General features: G+C 45.5%; 2 protein-coding genes across 3 annotated transcripts; both read left to right on the top strand.

Moving 5' to 3' along the window:
• The first annotated feature begins 176 nt into the window (after positions 1-176).
• On the top strand, positions 177-7,670 carry ei24 (EI24 autophagy associated transmembrane protein). 2 transcript variants are annotated; one of them, XM_064352570.1, is made up of 11 exons: positions 177-321; positions 1,485-1,615; positions 2,728-2,873; positions 3,625-3,685; positions 4,023-4,089; positions 4,189-4,313; positions 4,698-4,817; positions 5,076-5,187; positions 5,499-5,610; positions 5,777-5,851; positions 6,016-7,670. In XM_064352570.1, exons 2-11 carry the CDS (start codon positions 1,574-1,576, stop codon positions 6,176-6,178), a joined length of 1,023 nt encoding a protein of 340 aa, XP_064208640.1. In that variant the 5' UTR covers positions 177-321; positions 1,485-1,573; the 3' UTR covers positions 6,179-7,670. The 2 variants fall into 2 exon arrangements, with proteins under 2 accessions (XP_064208640.1, XP_064208641.1); XM_064352571.1 differs by lacking the exon at positions 177-321 and adding an exon at positions 586-887.
• Positions 7,671-8,285: 615 nt separating this feature from the next.
• stt3a (STT3 oligosaccharyltransferase complex catalytic subunit A) lies at positions 8,286-18,906 on the top strand. Its single transcript, XM_064352566.1, has 18 exons — positions 8,286-8,443; positions 9,534-9,658; positions 9,890-9,950; positions 10,160-10,281; positions 11,721-11,866; positions 12,412-12,502; positions 12,615-12,721; positions 13,344-13,508; positions 13,951-14,131; positions 14,511-14,666; positions 14,753-14,844; positions 15,178-15,333; positions 15,783-15,971; positions 16,302-16,418; positions 16,509-16,611; positions 17,041-17,229; positions 17,657-17,772; positions 18,505-18,906. The coding sequence occupies exons 2-18, from the start codon at positions 9,571-9,573 to the stop codon at positions 18,541-18,543; spliced, it is 2,118 nt and encodes a 705-aa protein (XP_064208636.1). The 5' UTR covers positions 8,286-8,443; positions 9,534-9,570; the 3' UTR covers positions 18,544-18,906.
• Positions 18,907-18,963: the final 57 nt, after the last annotated feature.

The raw sequence follows: 18,963 nt of genomic DNA, 5'->3' as shown, positions 1-18,963 counted from the left end.
AGCATTCGTTTTGCTGCACAAGTTGAAACAGAGGCGGACTATAAACCACTATATAGCCTATGCATAATCGAACACAGAAAGATTCTGCGTTGTGCATGAACAAGCCAAACGATTTTAAGATGTCAAAACGTTTTTCTGACCTGGTGAATTTTGTTTTCGCCAATGACTACATATCCTATAATCCCGTTTGGGAGCTGGAACATGCGCAGTGCGTTACTGTACTGTACAGGGCCCGAGCGTGCGGGACTTGTCAATGAGAATAAAGACTGAATCGAGAAGCCAAACAAGGTGAACAGAGTACCAAGGAAGAAGCTGTATGAGGTAAGAGGAGGTGAACAGAGATACTCGAATTGTGTCCTAACTGATGTCATTGTCATACTGGTTATCCGAGCTCGAATTTGGCTCGATAACTAACGTTCGATATAATAGCTTAGCGAACACCGCACTCTGAAGTACAGATAGGTGGGGTGGTTAGCTAACGCTAACAAGCCCAATTATTACAAGTGCAGTATGCTAGCCAGCCAGCGGTAATATGTGGCAAGCTCATGCAACTAGCTCGCTGGCTGTCTAAGTATATCTACATGAGCTAGTTAATCTGATAAAACACAAAGATCATTTGTTAACCTATTAGCTAGCAATTTATATAGATATACTATCCAACTTGCGTCGTTGGGTAGCTAGCAAAGGTTTCAAAAGGCTAGCTAGTTGAATGCTACTGGTGATACAACATTACTGTATGCGTAGGTTAGCTTGGTAATTACTTATACCTAATTATGACGATTTACATTGTTAACACCATTACTGTTCGCCTAGCGATGTTATGTACGTAAAGTCTACAGAAGGTAACGACTATGTTGGTGAAGAAACTGTTTGGAGATTTTAAAACTGTAAGCTTTTAACGTGTGGGTCACGTTTACAAAATTACAGTTTCATAACATAAGGAAAATGCTGTTGTGATGTTGCAGTATCCAGGCTTATGCCATCAATTTAGTGGCGTCAGTATTCTAAGAGTCGAGTTTTGCTGGTTTTTGTAATTCTGTCGTTCTCTGGGAAGATGCTTTAGAATAGTTTATTAAACGAATTACCTACCTGCAATAAACGGATAGACGTTAGCTAGTGTATAAAACGTAAATGCACTGCCACTTGAAACATTGCTACAGTTGGTTGATCTGGGTCATTCCATGCTTCGGGACACTCAGTCAGTAAAGAAAAATGTACTCTGCGGGGGCTGGGGCCTCCTTGCTTTGGGAAGTGAAAGATTACTGATTTTTTGGAATGGGTTTCTTCTTCCCCCAAAGTCAACTAAAATGTTGCCATGATTATCGTGTTTTATGTTTTACTGTAATTTTGGTTGATCTATGATGCTGATCTATGTCATTTTTCCTCCAGTTCTGCTTGGGATATGTACGTCCACAGTAAAGTGCTGTAGCAGGTTTCCCTTGGTCATGCTGTAATCCCACTTTCACATTTGTTTTCTTCTGCAGATTGTTAGGTTCTCCTCTTGCCGCCATGAGTTCCCAGATCCCCAACCCCTCTTCCTTCTGTGGTTGATGACATCACAGATGACCAGGAAATGGCAGACAGTGTCAGGACCTTCATCCACTATGTTGCAACAGTCAGTACTCTTTCCTTCCCCAGAAACTCAATTAAGCCCACGGGCAACTAAAGTTACTGAAGTCTCTACCACTCTTTTTCCATCTGTGAATATTTTTTGGATGACTACTATAGATGCTTATGTAAGAAATCTCTGGGAAAGATCAGGGCATTAATGGGTTTAAGACAGCACATTGTACCAGGCTTGTAGGAACGTCAAAACAAGTATATACTTAAGAATGACGTTAAACCGGTGATTCATTCTTACAGAGTGCACTCACAGTGGCCTAGGGTGACTTTCAGCAATGTTGTGTGTTGTCAACCTTTTGTGAGCTGTCTGGCCAGCGTGAGCTATCTGGATGTCAGAAAAGCCATGTAAATTTCCTGAAACGTGGATTGTGCAATACAAACGCAGTTACATTCTGTGCCTTTAAAGCATCCCGTGACAGGTTTTGACAAGTGTCTTTTCTAGGCAGGAATCACTGAATGCAAGTAATTCAACCACATACATGCACTTATTCTTGGAATTGTCCAAAATTAGGCCTTATGGATTTGGGCACAAATTAGTGTTATGTGACCAGGGAAGTGACCTGTTCTCTCTCTTTTAAAAAAAAAAAAACCCTCTTGTCTGACGTATTAGCTGTCAACAAGAAGAGTTTGTCTGAGTTGTGAGCGGAGCCAGTGCTGCAGTGAGAGAGCCAGCCGCCCACCCAACTCCTGATCTGCTGGCGTTATCGCAGAGTTCACCACCGATGCTTGATTGCACAGCTGTTTGTGCTCTCTGGCTCTTCTTACCTTTGGCCTTTTGCCTTCAGCGTTATCTCTCCACGGTCCCGCACGGCAGGGTGGCTGTTAAGGTGTACCCACTGAGCAGACCTAAGGATATGCTTTTGTTGTGTATTTGAAATATTTTTTCATTTATATATAGTTGTATTTACTTGCATGACGTGTGTGCCTGTGGAGTCATAGCTGCTTCAAATTCAGGTGTCTTTCTTTGTTGTTTGTAGAACTGAACGATGTGCTTTTGAAAGGCATTTCGGGTATACGTCTCTTGTAGGACTCTAGTAGGAGATAAAATGTGGCAGACCTAAAGTTATGCACCCTCCTGTGTGTGTTTGGGCTTTTTCCCCGCAGGGGATCAAGGACTCTATTTTGGGGATCGGCACGATCTCCAAGCTGGACTCCCGCATCCAGCAGAAGAGGGAGGAGCAGAGGAGGAGACGGTCCACGGGAGCGCTCGCGCTCAGACGTGCGCAGAGCGAGGAGTGCAAGCAGGAGAGGTAGGGGGCGCCGGCGAGCCGAACGCTCCATTGACGGACTGACGCCCGGAGAGCCGCGTGCCTGTTAACTGTCCTCACCGGCAGAGCTAATCCCTAATCTGTGACGGTCACTGTGCATCGATACATCTCTTTGGATTTAGGCATTTAGCAGACTTATCCAGAGTGACATGGAGCTGGAAATGCAGATGCTGCAGAGCTGACTAGCTTATCTTCCCTTGATTAATATGCAGACAAGGTAAAATAATAATAATAATTCAGAACCCAAACACTGTCCTGATTCAGAACCCAAACGGCTAGTGCTCCAACATCTAGTGTTAAGTCTTCTCAGAAGAGTGGAGGTTGTTTTAGCAATTATTATGCCCATAATTCTAGATGAGATTTTGGATGTCAGGTGTCCACATACTGTTGGCCATATTGTGCATTATACAGGACCTTGCTTGTCCAAGGCAGTGCTTCTTGGCATGAAGCGGTTCGGTGTAGATAGATGGGCCTGAGCTGACATTCGGTAAATTTAGTGCAACGAAGATCAATATAATAAAATGTAATCAGGAAAATTGCATTCAGATTTTTGCCAGTCAGAATGCTGTAAAAGATAAATAATGGCGGAACGCAAGCGTAGAAGTGACTGATGGTGGTCAGCTGTCTCTGGGATCTGTAGACGTTGCCAGCGAGCGCCTGCTGTAAATGAACTTAGACGAAAATGCAGGGTACTCCTGACTCAGACTTTGTGTCTTCATCTTTTTCCTTCCAGTGAGCCCAAGTTAATCAGCCGGATCTTCCAGTGCTGCGCGTGGAATGGTGGGGTGTTCTGGGTAAGGATCTCTCTGTTTAAGCTTCTAAATTTAACTGATCTGAAGATGGGAGAACAAAAAAAAAGAGATGACTGAATTAAATAAATAAATGAATGAATTAAAAAGTGTAATGGCCTGTTGAAAGCTGAAATATGACCACAACACATTGACGAGTCATTAAAATCTTTTTGGTAATATAATTGCATGTTAATAAAAGCATTTTAATCTTTAACAAAGAAGTTTCCTTTTTTAAAGAGCATTACTTCAGAAATGTGTCCTAAGATTCCCACGCATTGTGCTTTTGTTCTTCATAAATGTGGTGTTTCATTAAAAAAATATATATTTTTTTACCCTACAGCTGAGTTTGTTTCTTTTCTACCGGGTCTTTATACCACTGCTTCAGGCCCTTACAGCGCGAATCATAGGTAAGTATCGCTAACTTGTGGGGCAAGTTCTTCCAATGGCCTTGCTTTAGGACTGAGGCCTGCAGTTGACTGCCACTCATGAGAGCTCTCTCGTGTCAGGTGACCCCTCTCTCCATGGCGACGTGTGGACCTGGCTGGAGTTCTTCCTGACCTCGGTGTTCGGCGCCCTCTGGGTGCTGCCCCTCTTTGTGCTGAGCAAGATCGTCAATGCCATTTGGTTTCAGGTGAGGCTCTGACCTCAGCACTCCCAGAGTGCGCGCGTGTGAGGGAGGGTGTGTTTCTGTTTGAATAAAAAAACGCTTAGTGTTGCCAACTGTCAGATAAGAAATGGTCATAAAGTAGACCATGTGACCTTGTTTAAACAACTGGGTGCCAGTCCTCCCTTGACCCCATTCATTAGAATCCTCCCCTATGAATTTGACACTACGATTTTTAGAATGCATGCACCACGAGGGATGTGAGTACGCTTGCTGATATATAAGTTGGTTTTTTTGGAAAGATTATGTGTTGTATTTTAATGGCTTATTGTCAGTTCTGAGGGTAGTAAGGTCCTGTGTGTACGTGTGTGCGTGTGCTTGTGTGTGTGTGTGTGTGTGTGGCTGCTGCAGGACATCGCTGACCTGGCGTTTGAGGTGTCCGGTCGAAAGGCCCAACCCTTCCCCAGCGTCAGTAAGATCATCGCGGACATGCTGTTCAACCTCCTGCTACAGGCCCTCTTTCTTATACAGGTATCTCACCTCAGCTGGGAACGATATCTATCTATCTATCTCTATCACTGTCTCTATTTATATATGTCTGTCTTTATCTCTATCTATGTATCTGTCGATCTGTCTATTTTATGCACAAGCACAAACACACACAAGGCTAGGAATTTATTTCAACTGCCAATTTATTTTGTCAGGTCAATTCTAGGAAAGGTTTACGTTTAACTTGTCACGATAGCTGTCGCCATTTAATTAAGTTGATGTTATTAAAAAAAATTTTAGGGCATGATTGTCAGCCTGTTCCCCATCGATGCCATTGGTCAGATGGTCAGCCTTCTCCACATGTCTCTGCTCTATTCGCTGTACTGCTTCGAGTATCGCTGGTTCAACCACGGTGAGTGTACACGTTTCCTGTACATCTGTCTTCCCTGAAGAGCGAGCTGCTCCTCTTCCATAGGCTGTTAAAATGGATATGACTCTGCATGGATTTGATGCTGCAGTAAAGTTCTGAAAGGTGCTTAACCTGGTACTGTTTACAGCTTATGATTGCAATGAGTGGTGTTTGCTTTTAGAATACTAGCCTCCTGGTTTCATAATAGCTTTTTCTCTACTTTGAGCTGACAGTACCCTACCCTGCTGTACTTTTAAGACAGAGGTCTTACCCTGCTAAGTTTTTAGCCGTTCTCGTTCCCCCCACCTCCATAGGCATTGAGATGCACCAGCGGCTGTCCAAGATCGAGAGGAACTGGCCGTACTACTTCGGCTTTGGTTTACCCATGGCTCTGCTGACGGCCTTGCCTTCCTCCTACATCGTCAGGTACAGGTGTAACCGTACCTGCTCGGAAGAAATGTTGGTCCCAAAACCATCGTTTACCTGTATCAGAGGGACAGGTTATCTCTTGACCTGTCGAGACTTGTGAATTGACTTGTCAACATCTCTTTCTCTCTCTCTTTCATTCACTCTCTCTCTCTCTCTCTTTCAGTGGATGCCTGTTCTCCATCTTGTTCCCACTGTTCATCATCAGTGCCAACGAGGCCAAGACTCCAGCTAAACTTTAGTGAGTTCTGCTTTTGGTTTCCCCATCAAATAACACGTCAAACTTACGGTATCTCGGGACTCTTCCTCCTCTGTGCGAAATGTAGCGTAATGTGCGTCTGTAAGCGTCTTCGCCCCCCTCTCACCTCCGCTCGTCCTCTTCCTCACTCCTCTTCCTCTCTGCAGCCACTTCCAGCTGCGCCTCTTCTCCCTGGTGGTGCTGATCAGCAACAAGCTTTTCCACAAAACCATGCACCTGCAGTCCTCCATGATGGCCTCGCCCTCCTCAGAAAGACTGTCCAGCCCCCAGGCCTCCCCGGCCCGCCAGCGCCCCCTGCCTCCTCGTTGAGGCCATGCGGGCAGCGCCGGAATGTGCCGGAAACGGGCGGCCCCACAGGAAGGAGCGCTCAAACTCTCGCACCCTGAACTCATCAGACAAGGATGGATTTACACTTTTGTATTTATTTTATTTTATTGTTCTTTTTTTTTTTTTTTTGTGAGTCGGCGGGAGTGTTAATGAAGTGTTTCCTTTTTTGCTCCGTAGTCTGTTTCAATACCTGTAATGCAAAGCGAAGAGACGTGTTTCATGTGAATTATGTTTGTATGTGACTCAGTTATGCATGGGATAGTATTGCTCTGTGCCTCAGACACGTACTGACATACAAACCTTTTTTTTTCTCACCTCAAACACAGCACGTGCCATTTGTCTGAAGAAATGTCACCTCACTGACACAGAAATGCTTCAATTTCCCTTTTTTTGCTACAAAAAATCCCATTTCTTGTTTTTATCTTTTTTTTTTGGTCAGCCTCCCAAGTTAATTCTTTATAAAAGGTTAGCGCTTGAGACCATATATGATATGATGAAGAAATCAATATTGTTGTCCCAGAAAAAAGACTAATTGAACCCAGGAAACATTAAGGCATTTGTTTATGTTAGTGTGTTCTCCGGACAGCCGTGGGTTTTGTTGTTAAGTCAGCAAAGAGGCACAGACTGAAATCCGAGCTATATATCAAAGCTTGCTGCAAGTGTGAGGCAGGTCCTCATTCTCCTGTCGAGGGACAGGCTTGCGTGCAGGAGCACAGCACCCGGTTTTGTAGTTTGATTTATTTTTATTTTATTTTTTTTCCGTGATGATGAAAAATGTTTTTTCTCTTCTTTTCTCTTTTAAATCAAAGAAGCTGCTGCTACACGTTTTAACGGCCTTTTCTTTTCAGCGACGTCCTCGTAAATTCGGGGAGCTGCGTAACCGGATTTAGCGGCCTGTTCTGGAGGAAGGCTATAAGGGAGTTTTTTTTTTATTTTTTTAATGGCTTTATGAGAAGAATCTCATTTTTAGTGTTCAGAACATTGTGTTTCTATAATAAACAAAAATGGATAAGCATAAAAATAAAAATGCTAAAATCCTGGACAAAGATCTTAGGCTGTTCTGCAGTAGTGAATAAAAAATAATTATCCGGACGTGTGTGTATGTTGATCCTTCAGTTTGGGACATTTGGTCCCGGGTCTGTGAAATAGTCGGGTAGAAGTTGCTGGTGGCAAGCCAGTTATCTTTCAGCATTTAAACCGATAAATGAAGATGTATGACTCTACTGTTGGCTGAAAGGGGATGCTGCCAAACTGCCTGAACAATTCAATTTTCTGTGTTCTGGTCCTGAAGCAAGTTCTGAAGTGTAAAAGTGTGTGTTTCTATACTATACTCCACAAGCCCTTACACAATCACGCTGTTGATTTTCTCCCCTCCATCGCCTGAAACACTTGCACAAATTAGAAGCAGGCTTGAAATACATCTGGAAAATTTCACAAATTCAGATTTCCCTGTGAAAAGTAGCAGTAGTATTTAGTTTTTGGGCCAAAAAGTGGGGTACAGACATGTTTCTGTACCCCGCTTATCACAAAAGCACTCTCATCTTACACTGACGATCTCACCATCACGTAGTGTTGACAAACTGGGGTCTGTTCTTTGGAAGATGGTAGTATTTTTAAATGTTATTTAAAAAATAAAGTATTTAATTCTTGTCAGCAGTACACACAGTGTGAGTGTATGTATGCATTTGAATTACTGTCAGTGAGATTTTGTAAAAGTATTACACGTTTATTAAAAGTCGTCAGTATGCACTACATTTGGGACTGCTTTTATGTTTTCCTCGCAGGTCCTCTGTATGGAATCTATCGCGAGAGCCTTTTTGTAATAGTTTCTTACTTTGCTCAAGCCAACCACCGTGTTCGGAACCAAAATAACAGAGAAACGTTTTGCATATACGGGTTAATTTGCACATTTGTAAAATGAACTATGTGTCCAGTCAGTATAGTACCTGTTCAATGGTATAAATCCCATTTTAATGCAATCTGTCAATTCAACGTTCGGTGCTATGGACACGTCATTCCTAATCGCCATGAGAAACTTGACTTAACCTTTGAGACACGCCTGGTCGAATTTAGATTGACGACCCTTCAACGAATAAGAAAAGGCACAGGGACCTGAAAGAAAGCGTGTAGCCAATAAGCACCTGCTGTGGTTCGGTCGGGCGGGGCTGAAAGCGCTCCACCGTTTGTGTGTGGAAAAGTGTGCTTGTAAGCAGAAGAGAAGTGGGTGAGAGTCGCGAATGAAAGAAGGTAATTCAGAAAACTAGGCAACTTTCATTGTTTCTACCTCTAGAAACCACTTGAACATAGATGTGCAAAATCTGTGATACTGTTGCTCGAACATTGGTTATTGTCAGCAGATGCTAGAGGCTTCTTGTTGACTGTCTAGACCAGCATCTTGTCAGCTAACGTTGGCTAGTAGTAACGTTAGCAGTAACTATTACATAGCTAGATAATGTTTATTGGAGGCAATAAGCAAATGTTGACTGGGGTGTAGATAACGATGTTTGTAGCCTTCCAGGTTCCGTAAAACTGTCTAAAAACATAGTGAGGTAGTTATGTTGCCTACGTAGACTTCTATGACATCAGTCACATTTCCAGTTAGGTTTTGAGCGCTGCTTCCCTAGCTAACGTTGACTCTCCAGTAACATTTAAATAGGAACTCTTTCCTGATTTTCTTCGCGTTCGATTTGCATCTCGATTGACTGCGGTGACTTGAACTTGATCCCGTCACCTTAAGGTCATGTGTTTAGTCTCAACTCAATGATACTTGCACGTCAGCGACTCGTTTTTGGTGTAGCGCGGTTCATTCTAACGTTTGTCAGTTACCCTGCCAAATAATTTGTACTTGACCAACTAGCTAATTACGTTTGCACTGATACAGTGACGTCGATTCCATTTGTTTCTACAACAAAGCTAAAAGTGGAAAACATTCACCTAACGTACGAATAAGACCGGAAGTCCACGTCAGTATATGGTGCTTATGGACTCAGGAAGCGTGTTAGCCTCGTTTTAAACCACGGCTTATGCACAGTGAAATTGTACTAGCTAACTTGTTCTTGAGCATGGTGCCATTTCATGAATGAAGAAACACGATGATGATGCTGACGGCTTCAGCAAGATGGTTCCACACAGGACTTCATTAGAAACACCTATTCCCCCCACCACACACACACTACCACACACATATGCACACACACACACACAGACGCGCACACACACACACAGGGCAAACTGCCCTGCAGTTATGCTTTAACCGGCCCACTGTCTGTACTGAATTTGAGTAGTCTTGGTTGCTATGGTGACGCAGCTGTGTGTCTGTGGTCCTTTTTTTCTGAAGGTATCTAAGGTTGGTCCTCCCTCCCCCCCTCGCAAAGATGACCAAGCTGGGCTTTTTGCGGCTGTCCTACGAGAAGCAGGACACGCTGCTCAAGTTGCTCATCCTCTCCATGGCTGCCATCCTCTGTGAGTGTGACCCCGCCTCTGTTCAGTCAGGACCGGTTACACGACATGGACTCCCCACATATTGTCATTGTATTAACGTGTGACTTGAGTGTCTGAGACCTTATTGTATTTTTCTGTTTGTAATTTGCATGTCTCCATGTTAGCTTTGAGTGGTGTAAACAATTTGAGTGGTGTAAACTCTGTGCCAGGGAGATGGAATGAAATGTTCTTTTTTTCCCCCTGCGTCAATAGCCTTCTCCACCAGGCTGTTCTCAGTGCTGAGGTTCGAGAGTGTTATCCACGAGTTTGATCCGTAAGCTTTCCTTCTTTTTCTTTTCTGTGCTTGCATGCGTGCATGTGTATGTGTGTTTTTAAGAGACTTTTTATTGTTAGAGCCAGTCCTCACTTATTTTAACATAGTCTTAACGTGGTGAATAAAAAGGGAAATGTCAGTGAAATAGACTCAGAGGATGTTGAAATAGGCCGAGTATTTTTGTTCATTTTTTCCCCTTTCACTCTTAGGTATTTCAACTACCGGACAACCCGTTTTTTGGCAGAAGAGGGCTTCTACAAATTCCATAACTGGTTTGACGACCGGGCATGGTACCCTCTGGGCAGGATCATTGGTGGCACAATTTACCCTGGTATGAATTAAACTGGCTACACGTCCTGAATTCTCAGGTTTCCATGGACACAGTCTGCTTGGCATCACCAAGGACACAAGAGAGTTGAATAATCCAGTACATTATTTTTTTAGTCTATGATATGCATTGTTCTGTTGACCAGTGGGATGAACCTCTTCCATTGAGATAAGATGTAGGAACACATTGTGCAATGGGACAGTGAGGTTTCATGAACCTCAAAATGGCTGGATCTCTAATATGTTCAGTGACCAGTTGATTTGGAGAGTACTGCCGATGGATTGGTTAAAACGGGTAATTGATTGGCAGTGCACCATAGCTCTGCCCACAATGGGGTACAATGACACCCCGTTCTCTTCTCTGTTGGAACGTTAGTTCAATTATGATTGCATGTTGGTGTTTTATACTGTATCTCTTTGATAGAGCTGCAGTTTTAGGGAAGAGTTGCTGCTCTGGTACTGCAAAGCACTGGAGGGTTGGAGTGGAGTGTGTTACAGCTTTATGCCAGACCTAATTGTTCTATTGTTGTGTGGGTGTATTGGAGCTATATCTAGTGTAGGAGAGTGCTGGAGGAAACTGTGCTGTATAACTGTGTGGGTTTGTTTTATGGGCATGTACAGACTGCAAATGGTATTCGCTAGGAAGTGTTTCCATGTGCAGAAGTGCACATGGCTGACTGTATGACTGCACTGTGTGTGAGAGTTAGAGTGAAGTGTGGGATATTGATGTGTGTTTAACTGGGTGAGTGTTGGAACTGAGTTTAAGAGATTGAAGTGTGTGTTTGTGAGGGGATGTTGGAACTGTGTGTGATTAAGGTGTGTCTGTGAGAGAGTGTTGATACTGAATTTGAGAGATTGAGCTGTGTGTCTGTGAGAGTTCGAGCTGGGCGTGAGAGATTGAGGTGTGAGTCTGTGAGAGAGCATTGGCGATTATTCAGGAAATTGTGAGCTAACAGTTTTTTGTGAAAGAGTGCTGCAGCTAACTCCTCCTTCATGGGTTGGCCTTGACTCTTGGTTAGCGAGCACATTGAAGCTGATTCATTAGGAATGAATGCAGCGGCTAGTTTTGTGAGATTGTAAGTTCTGGCGTAGGGGTGAGACTTTGAGATGACTGCCTTGAGTGTGCCAGTGCTGACTTGCTTTGCAGTCTGAAATTTTTTGAGCTGTCTGTCATGTAACCTGTGGCCTGTATTCAACCAGCATTAGTCCTTTTCAAAGTTGTATGCACGTCTTAATTTTATCTGCACCAACGTTTGTTCAGTGTTTTGTAGTAGTGCTCGGCACTCACTAAAGTTGCCTTGTAAATCCGTTTTTGTGACTAAGATACAAAAATTGAGTCAGTCTGAGTTAAGAACAGGTGTTGCTCCAGGCCTGTGTTGGAGCTGGTGTGTTAGCGTTAGCTTTAGCATATTGAAGCTGACTCCTCCCCCCTTTGCCCTCCAGGCCTGATGATCACCTCGGCCCTGCTCTACCACGTGTTGCACTTCTTCCACATCACCATCGACATCCGCAATGTCTGCGTCTTCCTGGCACCCCTCTTCTCCTCCTTCACCGCAATCGTCACCTACCACTTCACCAAGGAGCTGAAGGTGCGGCACAGCTCGGCATATGCTCGGCACAGCTCACCTCCCGATGAGTCTTACAGGCTACTTCCTGCTGCCTGTTGTCATGCTCTCATTAAATGTATAGCAGGTCAGGCCCTGAGGGGGGTTTTTAACCCTTTAAGGCTGGGCTGCCCAACCCAGTTCCTAGAGATCTACTGTCTTGTAGGATTTCACTCTAACCCTAACAAAGCACACCTCATTCAACAACTAGAGATCTCGATGAGCTGCTAATTAGTACAGTCAGGTGTGTCAAATTATGGTTGAATTGAAAACCGTCAGGACGGTTTATCTCCAGGAACAGGGTTGGGCAGGCCTGCTTTAAATGTTAGATCACTAATGTGATCACTAGTGATTAGAATGCTCTCAGCCTGAACATTCTAATGCTGATGTAACAATCACTACTGGTAACTGAAAGCAGTGGGATTCTAGAACACTGACTTAGAAACTGGGGTCAGTTTTCTCTTTCAGGTCATAATGGACGAGCTCTGAGATAGTGTTGTTATGAACAAATAAATGTCCTTGTCCTCCAGGATGCCGGCGCCGGGCTCCTGGCCGCGGCCATGATCGCCGTGGTTCCCGGGTACATATCCCGTTCCGTTGCCGGTTCCTACGACAACGAAGGTACGAGCACCGGCAATTTGCGGCTCCTCCCATCACGGAACGTTCCGGAAAAGGGGCGTTCCGCACCGTTCCTTGTTTGTTGGCCCTCATTCTCCCGTGTCCTGTGTTTCAGGGATCGCCATCTTCTGCATGCTGCTGACTTACTACATGTGGATCAAAGCAGTGAAGACGGGCTCCATTTACTGGTCCTCTATTTGTGCCCTGGCCTACTTCTACATGGTGAGTTCAGGGCTAAGCGATGGGTGTAGAACTGGTGCGGGACTATAACCAACCACACGCAGTCATACAAAATCGCGTGCGTCGGGGAAAAACTGACTGATACTTTTAGTAGTTTTGATTGATATTGTTTAATGTTGTTGGACGCACAGTTGGCTTTAATGGTGATCTCCTGCCTGCAGGGGCTGCTAGTAAGAATGATTCTGAGCTGCAGAAGTGTTATTCTGCATTCATGTGGTTCACTGGTATCTTCTGAATGTAACAAATTCTGGGTCATGTATTTTGTGTCAGCATTGTGTGCTTTTGAATGTTACATTGACACCAGTTACTGTATACATCCTTTCTTCTTGGGCAACAATATTACTGATTACAAAAGTACGGTACAGTTAATTTGCTATGAAAACATGTACATAAAAACTTTGTTAAATACTTTGATATATATATATATATATATATATATATATATATATATATATGAAAACCTTTTATTGCTGTTGATGCAGTGATGTAGAACAATGTTAAATGCATAAATGACTGGTCTGAGAAAGTGGCCAATGATACGGCAGGTTTAACACTGTCCTCTGTTCTGTCCCTCCCATCGTCCAATCGGAATGCGCACTGGCAGGTGTCCTCCTGGGGCGGCTACGTGTTCCTCATTAACCTGATCCCGCTGCACGTGCTGGTGCTGATGCTGACGGGGCGGTTCTCGCACCGGATCTACGTGGCGTACTGCACCGTCTACTGCCTGGGCACCATGCTCTCCATGCAGATCTCCTTCGTGGGGTTCCAGGTGAGTGCAGGTCCCATCATGCAGTGCGGCAGAAAGACAGTGGCGCTAGCCATTTTGCTGCCTGAGATCACCTTTTAAAATGTATGAGCGCAACACACACCTCTTGGGTGCTGATTAAATGGAGAAATTACTTTGGCTTAGCAGTGAAGCGTGGATCTTGGCTCAACCCCCAGTATATATATATATATTTTTTTTTTTTCATGAAATTAGCTGTGCAAGCGTGCTCTCTTGATTAAAGATGTGGGAATATGTGGCTGCATGTTTTGGTCCTGGATTGATTGCTTTCGGATTGTTGACACACTCAACGCGTGGCGGTTGTCCCAGAATAGCCCGCTAGCCTGAAATGACATCATTAACCCCCGACGAGTGTTTCTTTAGCCGCTGAATGCAAATCACACGGTAACCTGACCATACCCCCCTCCCTCTCCCGTTACCATGGCAGCCGGTGCAGTCCTCGGAGCATATGGCGGCCTTCGGCGTCTTCGGCCTGTGCCAGATCCACGCCTTCGTGGACTACCTGCGGAGCAAGCTCAACGCCCAGCAGTTCGAGGTCCTCTTCAAGAGCGTCATCTCCCTGGTTGGCTTCGCCCTGCTCTCTGTGGGCACAGTTCTCATGCTGACCGGTAGGTGGCGCCCTTTCACTAAGATGGGGATTTTACTGCTCTGTCTCTCTCTCTCTGGGCCTTGCAAACCCTTCCTTCCTTTTGAGTTTGTACCTCATTTGACAATTTAATATTAAAGTTAAAATTGAAGTGGTAAGACATCATTTTCAGACGTGAAGTTTTCAGTTGTGAAGGCTGGCCTACTGGTTTTTAAGCATTTTAGATTGTGGAACTGGTATAAAAAATGTATTTTTGTACCAGCAGTTCCTCCCCCCATTTGGATTTTGGGAACTTGAGATCTATGAAGTTCCCAGTGACTTGGCCTTTCCCCTCCTTCGTGGCTAATGCTTTCTCTCGGCATTGTTGAATGGCCTCTCTGTGACTTGGGTACGGTTCGCAGGTAAAATCTCTCCCTGGACGGGGCGCTTCTACTCCCTGCTGGACCCCTCCTACGCCAAGAACAACATCCCCATCATCGCCTCCGTGTCCGAGCACCAGCCCACCACCTGGTCCTCCTACTACTTCGACCTGCAGCTGCTGGTCTTCATGTTTCCCGGTAAGAAGCCACACGTCACTGCGCTGTGCGGTAACTGTGCTGCGGGAAGCGGCCATTCTGGCTCACGCGTCTCTTTCTCTCCACAGTGGGGCTGTACTACTGCTTCAACAACCTGTCCGATGCCAGGATCTTCATCATCATGTACGGAGTCACCAGCATGTACTTCTCTGCCGTCATGGTAAGGCTACTGCAGGCTACAGTAGCCACTGGAAAAACTGCTGTAGTTTCAGGCGTACTGGGTCATTTATTCCAGCGGTTCGGCATCAAGGCAACCTACTTATCACAGTTAAGAAGGAAGGGTGGCTGTCTTCATTTTTACATGTATTATTAGGTTTGAGTCAAGTAGTAGACAGGTGTAACTGTCCATTTCACAACTGTTTCAGAATTGATACCCATTGAATAAAGTATGAAGTTCAGTATATTGTGGTGGCTATAGATAGTGTATTGTAGCGTGGTACGCTGGCGGTCGTCGCGGCGACACGAGTGACATCACGGGTCCCCCCCCGCGCAGGTGCGTCTGATGCTGGTGCTGGCCCCGGTCATGTGCATCCTGTCGGGCATCGGCGTGTCCCAGGTGCTCACCACCTACATGAAGAACCTGGACATCAGCCGGCCCGACAAGAAGACCAAGAAGCAGCAGGACTCCACGTACCCCATCAAGAACGAGGTGAGGTGCCCTTTACCGCACGAACGTGCCCCCAGCCTAGGAAACAATGGGTCTGACCAGTTCAGTTCTTATTCAGCACTGATTATCAATGCTATTGAAGTATCTAGCACATCATGTTGATGTTTTCGAAACACATGAGCCTTTTCAGGAACTTAAAATTGCTCTCCAGAACTGCAAAAGATAGTCAAGCTTGAACGCTGGTATGCACAAAGAAAGGGCCTAATAGAAGCAAAGATAGTGGAGAAATTAGTAGATGTAGTGATACTTAGCTCGCCTCACCTGGTTATTCCTGAGGTCTGAAGTGATTTCAGATTTCATGGAAAGCGTGACGGTAATATGTCATGATGGTAATATGCCGTGACGGTGATACGTCCTGACGGTAATATGTCATGAGAGCAATATGTCATGACGGTGATAAGTCCTGACGGCTCATGACCGTGCGTCCGCAGGTGGCCAGCGGGATGATCCTGGTCATGGCCTTCTTCCTCATCACCTACACCTTCCACTCCACCTGGGTGACCAGCGAGGCCTACTCCTCCCCCTCCATCGTGCTCTCTGCCCGCGGGGGCGACGGCAGCCGCATCATCTTCGACGACTTCCGGGAGGCCTACTACTGGCTGCGACACAACACCCCCGAGGTGAGCGGGACGGGCAATTGCCTCTCGACCAATCAGAACGCAGCTCAAGTTATTTCAGCTGGAAGTCATTCAGCACAGTCAATTTGCGTATCGTACATTTCTCTTTATTCTAAATTAAATTTAATCTTAAATCTTAATTCTAAGTCCACTTGAACATATTGTTCGGCTAACAACACAGAACTATGCTCAAAGCTGTCTTTGTGCAACACTGCTTACTGTCTCTTGCAAGTTTTTGTCGATGTTGAAAGTTGCCGTCACCCCTTTTCCTCGGCTATCGAACGTTTCCTTGACCGTGATTTGTCGCCTCCCCTTTCTCCGCTCGGTTTCCAGGACGCCAAAGTGATGTCGTGGTGGGATTACGGGTACCAGATAACGGCCATGGCCAACCGGACCATCCTGGTGGACAACAACACGTGGAACAACACTCACATCTCCCGCGTGGGCCAGGTCAGCGGTCCTCTGAGCCGTACCTCGTTAGCACCGTCCCCCTGAGGGCCAACTGCCATTATACTGAGGGGGATTTGTCGCCCCCTACAGGCCATGGCCTCCACTGAGGAACGAGCCTATGAGATCATGCGGGAGCTGGACGTCAGCTACGTGCTGGTGATCTTCGGTGGGCTGACGGGGTATTCGTCGGACGGTACGTCAGTAAATTAAAAAGAAACACGATGTACCTGGCACCTGCTGTTACGTGTGCACGTGGCATGCGTGTAAACAATTGTAAATTATTCATAAGACCTGTCAAACCAGATTTTTCACCTCTGGAAAAATAACTGACATTTGCTTTGTGTGCAGTGCCACAAAAAGTCTTCTTGTTTTGGTGCAACAGATTTTACTCTTTCTCTCCTGTGCGTGAAGGTAGAAGGCATAGAGCTCTGCGTTGATCTAAATCTGATTATGTAGCTGCAGTTAATTAATGTAATGAAATTATATGAGAACTGGAGCACTGTGATATGCCTCCATTGTGAAGATATCCCATAAGGCCGTGGGAGCTCATGGGTGTCTCCCGTGCTCTGTCAGAGTTTAATTAACACCGTACACGTTGCTGTGCGCGACCTCCGTCTCGCAGACATTAACAAGTTCCTGTGGATGGTGCGCATCGGCGGGAGCACGGACACCGGGCGGCACATCAAGGAGCACGACTACTACACGCCTACCGGAGAGTTCCGCGTGGACCGCGAGGGCTCGCCCGTCCTGCTCAACTGCCTGATGTACAAGATGTGCTACTACCGCTTCGGCCAGGTCTACACCGAGGCCAGTGAGTAGCCCCGCCCCTTCCGGAGCGCAGCCCAAAAGTTGGAGCCCGGTGCCTTTCAGCCCAGCTCCATTAAAGAGGAGTAGTTCAGTGCTCTACAGCCGGGATGACCATATATGGTCCCGGAGTCGTGGACCATATGTGGTCATCCTGGCTGTTGAGCATGAATGTACTGCATCCTGGAGTCGTGTCAGTATTGACTTGTGTGTGTATGTGTGTGTGTGGGGGGGTTGTGACCTTTATACTGCATACACTTAAAGAACAGGGTGGTGCACTAAATGAGCTGAAGGTAAATCTGTGTGTAGTCTAACTGGCTGGGTATGTGTGTATTGATATTACTATGCCAGATGCTGCTGAAATGACCCAATAAGGCTATTTGACCTTACGCCACGTGGCTCATTCTGACCCCGATGTCTCATCTGTCTCCCAGAGCGCCCCCCTGGTTACGACAGGGTGAGGAACGCCGAGATCGGCAACAAGGACTTTGAGCTGGACGTGCTGGAGGAGGCCTACACCACAGAGCACTGGCTGGTCAGGATATACAAGGTACACAATCCTCTACCATAATCAAACTAGATGCTAACACGGAGCACTGGCTAGTCAGGATGGCTACAAGGTACACCAGACCTTTACCACCTTGAAACCACACACTAACACTCACAGAGCACTGGCTGGTCAGGATATACAAGGTACACATGTCTGTTACCGCCATCCAACCACACGCTAACACTTACAGAGCACAAATCCCATGAGGATTCATTCATGAGTCATTTGTAACTGCATCTCTGACCTAAGAGTGATGGTACGTGCTAGTTATTTTCCTTTTGCAAGCTCCATATACTAATGTCTGGTTAGCAAGCCAAGCGCCGCCCACTTTTCCAGGAAGTAGTAAACCCATGAGTCTCAATAAGAACTTCTGTATTGTAATTCTTCACTGTTTTACTTGAAAAAAGAATGACATGAGGGGGTTAGAGTTGTCCTATAAAGACTACAAAAACACCGGGATTTCTTCAGGTCCAGTGGCCTCGGGTGCATTGGCTGACTCAGAGCGTTGTGGGTGGCTCAGAATAGCAATTCAATCACAGTTCATCCACCGCAACAACAGAAGTCTTAGGCATCGCACCATCCTATCCACTTCTGCCAGGGTGTGGAAATATTAAATATCGTAATTTGAAAACCACTGGTGCGCAGTCAGGAGTGAACTCACTGCACTCTGTCCGTTTGAGGTTATTTGTCCGTGTCGTGTTCAGCGCTGACTTCCTCTCCCGTCTCCCGCAGGTGAAAGACTTGGATAACAGAGGCCTGTCTCGAACGTAATTTCTTCTTCTCGCACAACACGCTCACACACACACACACACACGCGCGCGCCCTTTCAGCACCGCGCACTGAAAGACCTCCCGTGCGATGAGCATCCCGCCAGAGAGAGAGAGAGAGAGAGAAAAAGAGAAGACGATACTTTTTATACTTTGGTTTGCAATTGCAGAAAGAGATTTGTTTCCTATTTTTATTTTCATTTGGTGTCTAGTCTGGGGAAAGAAGAAGGGGGAAAAAAGTATCACTATTGTTCAAATCTAATGCCAATGAATGGATTTCTGCTTAAAGTGCCCGAGAGATCAACTTTGTCCGTTGCGGGCTGGAGTTGTTATGACGTGGTCAAATAAACCAATGGATTAAACTGGGTGACATGTTTTCTGTCCTTCTTTACAAATGGCTAATTTCCAAAGAAACAGTGTATTG

The sequence above is a fragment of the Anguilla rostrata genome, chromosome 9 (genome assembly GCF_018555375.3).
Source record: "Anguilla rostrata isolate EN2019 chromosome 9, ASM1855537v3, whole genome shotgun sequence".
NCBI classification, from domain to species: domain Eukaryota; kingdom Metazoa; phylum Chordata; class Actinopteri; order Anguilliformes; family Anguillidae; genus Anguilla; species Anguilla rostrata.
The sequence above is the reverse complement of the archived record's forward strand: the minus strand, read 5'-3'. Positions and strand labels throughout refer to the sequence as shown.

Excerpts from the sequence above, each read along its gene's own strand:
- ei24 (XM_064352570.1), top strand. The coding sequence starts at position 1,574 with ATGGCAGACAGTGTCAGGACCTTCATCCACTATGTTGCAACA. Across the intron at positions 4,314-4,697 it reads TCAATGCCATTTGGTTTCAG|GACATCGCTGACCTGGCGTT; the intron begins GTGAGGCTCTGA and ends TGGCTGCTGCAG. Across the intron at positions 5,852-6,015 it reads AAGACTCCAGCTAAACTTTA|CCACTTCCAGCTGCGCCTCT; the intron begins GTGAGTTCTGCT and ends TCCTCTCTGCAG.
- stt3a (XM_064352566.1), top strand. The coding sequence starts at position 9,571 with ATGACCAAGCTGGGCTTTTTGCGGCTGTCCTACGAGAAGCAGGACACG. Across the intron at positions 9,659-9,889 it reads CTCCATGGCTGCCATCCTCT|CCTTCTCCACCAGGCTGTTC; the intron begins GTGAGTGTGACC and ends CTGCGTCAATAG. Across the intron at positions 17,230-17,656 it reads CCAGGTCTACACCGAGGCCA|AGCGCCCCCCTGGTTACGAC; the intron begins GTGAGTAGCCCC and ends TCTGTCTCCCAG.